General features: G+C 42.4%; 1 protein-coding gene across 1 annotated transcript in view; it reads left to right on the top strand.

Annotated features, from left to right (window-relative positions):
- Nucleotides 1–247: 247 nt before the first annotated feature.
- Nucleotides 248–7,569, top strand: part of MYH15 (myosin heavy chain 15) — a 44,131-nt gene continuing 36,809 nt past the window's right edge. The window contains exons 1-5 of the mRNA XM_015877821.1: nucleotides 248–345; nucleotides 3,024–3,169; nucleotides 4,412–4,515; nucleotides 5,003–5,146; nucleotides 7,245–7,401. Of these exons, the coding sequence (XP_015733307.1) occupies nucleotides 3,079–3,169; nucleotides 4,412–4,515; nucleotides 5,003–5,146; nucleotides 7,245–7,401 (496 nt within the window). The 5' untranslated portion in view covers nucleotides 248–345; nucleotides 3,024–3,078. The remainder of the gene's footprint in view (nucleotides 346–3,023; nucleotides 3,170–4,411; nucleotides 4,516–5,002; nucleotides 5,147–7,244; nucleotides 7,402–7,569) is intronic.

Raw genomic sequence — 7,569 nt, 5'->3', positions numbered from 1 at the left:
CTCTCTCCCCAAGCCAACACTAATCAAGCCCTCAGGCATGTGGGGAAGCAAATCTTGCCCCTGTGCAAACACAGTGGAAAGGCAGGGAAGTTTTCTCCCATGAAGTCATGGATCAAGAATGGAGCGACAAGGGGCAGCAGGCGCAGAGCACTCCCCCTCTGGCATTCCTTCTGTCCCTTGGCCATGAGTGCTCCCTGCTCAAGCATTGTCTCCTCATCCGACAGACAAATATAGGCATAAAGGAAAGGTCCAATGCCTTTATAAAGCCATCTCTGGTGACCTTGAGGTGGTGCATATAAAGTCTGGACCAGGCAGATCGGTGTCACTTTGTGTGCGCTTTACAGGGTGAGTACCAACCTCTCTCACTTCTGAGTGTGTGTGCCCAGCTGTGCTCTAACACTTTGCCTTAGTTTTGATGTGATACATTTTTCATGGGGCTTAAGTTTTATTAGTAGTTTTACCTCTAAACCTATAGCACTGTGTTGGTTGTCCTGTGATGCTGCTTGAATAGTAGCATGGAAAATAGGTACTTCTTTTCTAACAGCATTTCACTCATTTAGTCAGCTAGAATAGCAACTTAGGATGGTGTCAAGTCACTTGTAATTGTGTATCTGAGTGGACTGGTTGACCAATAGTTGTAAGTCATGTTTGTTTCTTCTCTGTCATCTGCAAGAGATAACGATGACTTATGTAGTTCACAGTTTTAAGCAGCATGTTGTACCAAGGATTTCTTTAGACCCACCCTTGGAGATTTACTGATTTTCCTGTTGAAGGCAGACAATGATGGGTTTTGATGCTATGGCAGATGAGCTACCAGCACTACGGTAGCTCTTCCAACAGCCACAGTAGGGAAAGACAATATCCCTGCTTTCCAAGCTTGAATGCAACACCAAATTTTTGGTACTCTTGGGCGTGCTGCTTAAATTTGTGTTACAATACTGGCCTTCTAAAGAGTAGATGTAACCAGGGAACTTCCAAAATTCATGTGCAAAGGCTACCTCCTTGTTATTAGACAAAACAAACTGAAAGGAAAGTGAATGTATTTAGCTCTGTCTTGTCCTTCCTGATTATAGCAGTTTTTACAAAGAATCCTTTGACCATAAGTCAAACACTTCCAGTTTCTCATATCTTTCAGTGGATTGGCTTATCAAGTGCTCCCTGGGCCCTGGGCTCTGTCCTAACTCTTGGCACATGAGACTGCTGCAGAAAAAGGGATTCTCTCCCATCTCAGCAGCACTTTGTTATACCCTATTTTATAAAGTACTTGCCATAGTGGTAAGCCCTAAATATATATTAAGATGAAATTGCATCAGAACGTGATAGCTGAATAATTGTCCCAAAGCAGCCTACAAGTGGAACAGGTCTACATAGGAAAGGTCTGGATTATTATATTTGGACCTGTAAGCATCTCTCCTAAATCCTAGAGATAATGACTGGAGTGGCACTTCTTATCTTTGTGTGTTTAATGTGGAAAGTTCTAACACTCTTCTGTTTAGATGCGTGATGTCGTTTCTTTGCCCAACCAGAGCTGAGCTAAACATACTTCCCATAGGAAAGAGACTTTGTCATGCCAATTTTGACTTGTTTCCAGATGGGAAGTTTGCTCATTTCAGATGATGTTAGAATTACTGCTGATAGTTGTGCATGTATAAACTCTTAATTCCAATGATCCCAAGGTTTCCCTGTGGCACGGGGAGAGGGCTTGATGTTAAATATTAGACAGTTCTGCTGTCTTAGGGCTTTGCACTCCCCTGAGAGAAATATGCTCCGGTTAAAAAAAAATGCCTTTGTTGGTAAGGAGCTTTTAGATTTACAGCAATTTCTTAGGAAGTAATTGAATTAAATTTTAAAAGTCTTGACAGGTTTCTCGAAACTTTTTCAGCTGTTCTGGATACTGCATAATAAACAGAATAAGGGAAAAGATAATACCTGAGGGTCCTTTGTGTAGCTTCAGGTAGTAATTGAAGAGTATCTTGATCTGAAAGAGAGAATACCTGAATTTCTTAAACTGGGGATGGGAGCTGGAAGGGGATGGACATCTTTTAGCAATGGAATTTCATGGATGTTCTATGGGCAGCACCCTGAGTATTTTATATATGTGTGTGTACATTTTTATATGTACTTGTGTGTATACATCTATGTCAGCTCATTGATGCAGTTGTAGAAAGGACACGGGAATCAAATTAACTCTTAATAAAAAGCTGGATATGGCTGTTTGGACTAATTTTCCTTAAAGATGATTTGTGTTTATAAAATTTTCATTATATGAAGCACCACCGACTTGAGTTGTCTATATGCTTTCTAAATGATAAAATTAAGAATAGGATAACCAGTTAGCTCCTTAGTGCTCAGAAACCCAGCTAATCAGTTGCACTCGTGTGACCCTAGCCTTTCTTTCATGATAAGAAATCCCCAAATACCATGGCTGTGTTATCTGAGAAAACAAGCACTGTCGGCATTAAGATGGACTAATAAACTCAGACCAGAATGAAAAGCTTCAAAGCCATTGTGCCAGCATTGCAGCTTGCCCTCTGCCCTGCTGTATGGGGATTCCCGTGGTGGGCAAGCCCTGGGTTTCTGCCAGGCTGAAGGGCACCATCTGAGGGCAGCACTGCTGGGACACCAGCTGTACCCAGCTCCAGCAACAGTTTTCTCCACCAGGAACATGGGCCTGTGTCCCTGGAGCCTTGTGCTGGAGTTTCAAGTAAGCAGCTGTCCAGGAGGATCTAGTGCAGGGTTTTCAGAGTCACAGCCTCAAGTGGTGCCTTTCATCTTCTGTTCTAAAGCAACATTTGTGTCATAAAAAGATTGAATTCTCCTGTGGAGATGACTGCAACCAGTGTCAGGGCTTTGAACCACACAGGATCTGGCTGGCTTTAAACTGAAACAGGCAAGGGTTTAGCTAAGGGTGCAGTAAAGCCACCAATCTGCAGGCGATATTGCCATTTCAAATTAGTCTGTTTTAATCAGCCACCTGCCACATTCTGGTACAAGAAATACATTTTTTCCTCTTCTTTCTGTAGACCAGGTCCTTTTCTTTCTCCTCCTTGAGCTGTACTACCTTGAAACCTTGCCAAGATGATGGACATGTCGGAATTCGGGGAGGCTGCTCCCTTTCTCCGAAAGAGTGAGAAGGAGCTGATGATGGCACAAACTGTCGCCTTTGATGGTGAGTTGCAGTACCATATAGGCACTCAGTGGCCAGCTAACCCAGATAAGGGTGGCATCCCTAATATATCTGGGGGATGGAGAGCAAACCAGGTTGTGAAGCCCTGTTGTTATTGCTGCTCTTTGAGGCAGCTCGCAACCAACTTTGTGATTCTTTTTCCTGCAAAGCTACAAGAAGCCTCTGATAGTGCTGAAGGGAAGCAACCTATCAGCTTGTACTGATAGCAACTGTCTAGTTTTAGAATTAAGATGTATTTGTACTGTACTGATAAAAGAGAGATTGCTTCTTCGTCTTTGTCCATTTGAAAGAAAATCATCATGCATTGATGTTCCGGTAATGCAAGGATTTCTGTGATTTGAATATATGTTTCCATCTGCTTGATTTATACATTTTATAGGCAAACCAGTGCTAGTTTTTAGCTTCCCAAGAGTTATTTTTCATGAAATGCATTCACATGAGTTCTGAGATGCAATAGTAAAAATAAATATGCCGATAACCACAGCAATACTAATAATTTGCTGGTGGACAGTCAGCTGGATATGAGCACAGCAGTGTGCCCAAGTGGCCCCAAGAAACCCAGTGGCATCCTGGCTTGTATCAGGAATGGCGTGGTGAGCAGGACTAGGGAAGTCATCCCGCCCTTGTGCTTTTCCAACCTGAGTAATTCTATGATTCTATGAATACATTGTTGAGAGTAGTAGCTGTAGTGAGCCATCTGAAGTCTAGTCCAGATACTCCAAACTTCTAAAAAGCAGCAGACACAACCGTGTGTGAGTTATTAATATTGCTATTTTTCAAGACAAACTTCAGGAGAATGTTCAGGAATAAGGTTAAATCTGATAGCTGGCAGGGCTGAATTCCTCATTCAGATAGCAATGTTCGTTGTGAGTTTTTAGCTAACAGATTTGTATGGGCTTGGATCTCAGTTCCTCCATCTGCACATCAGTGCTAGTGATTGTGAATTTCCCTTGGAGGCTGAGAGTCAGCCAGCATTTTTGAAATATTGTGACACCTTGTGCTGGGAGGATCTAGGGAAGCCAAGTGGTGGTTTCAAAGGAGAGACAACATTCATGAGCCCTGCACCTTCTGTTTTGGCATGCAGCTCCCACAGCTCTATGATTGGCTGGGGTCCTTGAGGTTTCGTGCTGCTTCTGTGGTAAAACTAACCCTACCAATCCCAGTTCAGCATGGTGTTATTATTCTGTTCAAGTCTGTGAACCCTTCTTCTCCTTAATTTCACAGGGAAAAAAAAATGTTGGGTTCCTGATGACAAGAAAGCTTATGTTGAAGCTGAAATAACAGAATCTAGCGGTGGCAAAGTGACCGTTGAGACAACAGATGGACGGGTATGGAAGCATTTTTGTCTGACCCATGGCTAAGGAGGAGTGAGCAGCAAGCCCCAGAACAAATCTGGCTCAGTTTAAGCTCTGCTGCCTGGTTCACATCATCTGTGAAATGGTTTGTGAACAGGAAGCCTCAGTAGCTGGTGACAAATGAAAACCTGCCAAGAGAAAAATAGGAGTTTGGTGGCACATCAACTTCTGCACAACACTGCAAGCAGAGATGTGCAACCAGCTTTGGATCCCAGGAGGTAAAACTCCACAGTTAGAGCCAAATCTCATGGCATCACAGCCATACTGCTCTCCTTCCCTATAGCATCTCAGCCTTCCCTGCTTCTGTTTATGTCTGTGAGATCAAATGGAATTACCTACTTAGACCACATTGAGCAGGAGGACCTCCTCCTAGAGAGCTAATACATTCACCTCTAAGGAGGGGAACTGATAGGGATTCTAAGTGTTTTCTAGACTTTCTATTCTCTGTCTGTCTTCGCAGACCATGACTATAAAAGAAGATGATGTGCAGTCAATGAACCCTCCCAAATTTGACATGATTGAGGACATGGCCATGCTGACCCATCTGAATGAGGCGTCTGTGTTGTACAACCTGAGGAAGCGCTACAGCAACTGGATGATTTATGTAAGGGTCCCTGTTTTGTGTATTTGAACACACATTTCAAGTGCTATGAAGAACCTAACACAGGTTCTTCACATTCAGCTTATAACTTGCATATGTCATAAAATTGAGGGCCTTGCTCAATTGCTCCGAAAGCAAAGAAGGTTGTTGCAGTACAGACAAACAAAAGTGAATGAGTAAGATGCTGTCTAGCCCTGTTTTTCTCTTCTTGCCTTGAAAGGGGGTGTCATAGCACATATTTTCTGCAGTCAAGGCCTTTGGGAAACCAGTTTTATTTTTCTTCTCCTAATATTAATTCATGACAGTACAAGCCATTGCAATTTCCTTGTTAAGAAAAAATGCCTCAAGCTTAGAGCACATGTATAGCTTCTTTTAACCTTTTAACCTTTCTATCCTTAGTTCAGTAAGTTTCTTCCCTTCATTTTCAGTGCTGTCATCTGCTTTGTTTTGCTCTGGTCTTATTCATCACTCTGTATCTTTCCCATGGCATCATTAACATAATTTCTGTCATCACCAGAACAAGCTTCTGACATGTATTTCCTAAAACATAGCTATTTCTTGCAGATCATTATAGTTAGGAAATGACATTTGTCATCTTTTAATCCATTTACAGGTTGGAGTTTTTTTCTCTTAAAAAATTAGGACTGAGGACTCATATCAAGGGCATTCTGAAGTGGGTCCAAATGCTATTTTGGGGGGAAGGCTCCTGGATTTGTTAACTCAATAATCTACAGGCATATGGTATTTATGCCAATATAGCAGCTGGTTTCTATGAAGTTTTCTGCTCGGAACCAGACTAAGTGCCTGAAAAGTTACCAGCTAACACGAATTCCCCAGAGTTACAATTGGAATTGCATTCTGTAGGCTGATGTAGAAAGCCCAAAGAATCACTATAGATTTTTACCAATTACTTATTTTTCCAAAAACTGAAAAAGCATCACAGCTTTGGAGAACAGTGCTATGAAGTTTACACAGAATGATAGAATACTTTGAGTTGGAAGACACTTTTAAGGTAATCAGGTTCAATTCCCCTGCAATGAACAGGGACACCTACAGCTTGATCAGGTTGTTCAGAGCCCCATCCAACCTCACCTTGAATGTTTCCAGGGATGAGGCATCCACCACCTCTCTGGGCAACCTAGTACAAGTTTTCTCTTTGAACAAGCAACTGAAATTTACCCCAGGGTGCTCATAGCAAGTTGGTAATGACAGATTGTTTCTCTCAGATTTCTTCTTCTAAGAATAGTTGTTTCTCCCAGATTTCTCTTCCTAAGAATAGAATTCAAATAGAAAAACTGTGATTTTTATTTCATAATCACTGTTTTCAAGAGGAAGCAGTTCTTGCTGGGCAGACAGGTAGAAAATCAGATGTAGATCTCTTTGCTGTTCCTCTGCTGTGCTGAAGGGGCAAGCTTGTCTGATTGTCACCTTAGAAATACTTTTTTCTCTGTTTGGAAAACAGCTTAGTAGCACCTCTCCTATGAAGAAAGATTGAAGGAACTGGGCTTGTTTAGTTTGGAAAAGAGAAGGCTCTGGGGAGAACTCATTGTGGCTCTCCAATGCTTGAAAGAAGCTTATAAACAGGAGGGGGAACAACTGTTTATGAAGGTGGATAGTGATAGAACAAGGGGGAATGGTTCTAAACTAAGACAGGGGAGGTTTAGGTTAGATATTAGGAGGAAGTTTTTCACACAGAGGATGGTGACGCACTGGAACATGTTACCCAAGGAGGCTGTGGATGCCCCATCCCTGGAGACATTCAAGGCCAGGCTGGATGTGGCTCTGGGCAGCCTGGTCTGCTGCACATAGCAGCGGGGCTTGAAACTGGGTGAGCATTGTGGTCCTTTATAAACCAATCATAAACCAAACCAAGTCATTCTGTGATTAATATTTGTAATACTGATGTCACTGATTGCCAATAGGAAGCCACTTAGCAGATTTCTATTTCAGCCTTTGATCTGAATTTCTAAAACTCCCAGTCAGAATTCCAAGTCACATCAGAAGCTGGCAACACCAGTTTCTGCTTGGTTAACACAGATATATTTTTTTTTCTCATTCCTTGAGAGTCTGTTCTTCCCCCTTGTCTTGTTTTCCTCTCTAGACCTACTCAGGCTTGTTCTGCGTGACTATAAACCCTTACAAGTGGCTGCCTGTCTACAAGTCGGAGGTTGTTGCTGCCTACAAAGGCAAGAGGCGCTCAGAAGCCCCTCCTCACATCTTCTCCATTGCTGATAACGCATACCACGACATGCTGCGTAGTAAGTGGCGCTCCTTGCTTTTAAATTTAGTTTCGCTTTATTTAGCAGACGTGACTGATACCAGATGGCCGTTAGAGAGAGAAGTGCGCACCAAATGTGCAGATACTCGACAAGCAACAGGAGCTTGGGAGTTTGCATCCATATTTTTTTTTAATTACTGTTGTTTTT

Source organism: Coturnix japonica, chromosome 1 (assembly GCF_001577835.2).
Source record: "Coturnix japonica isolate 7356 chromosome 1, Coturnix japonica 2.1, whole genome shotgun sequence".
In the NCBI taxonomy this organism is placed as follows: domain Eukaryota; kingdom Metazoa; phylum Chordata; class Aves; order Galliformes; family Phasianidae; genus Coturnix; species Coturnix japonica.
This window is presented reverse-complemented; position numbering and strand designations above follow the sequence as displayed.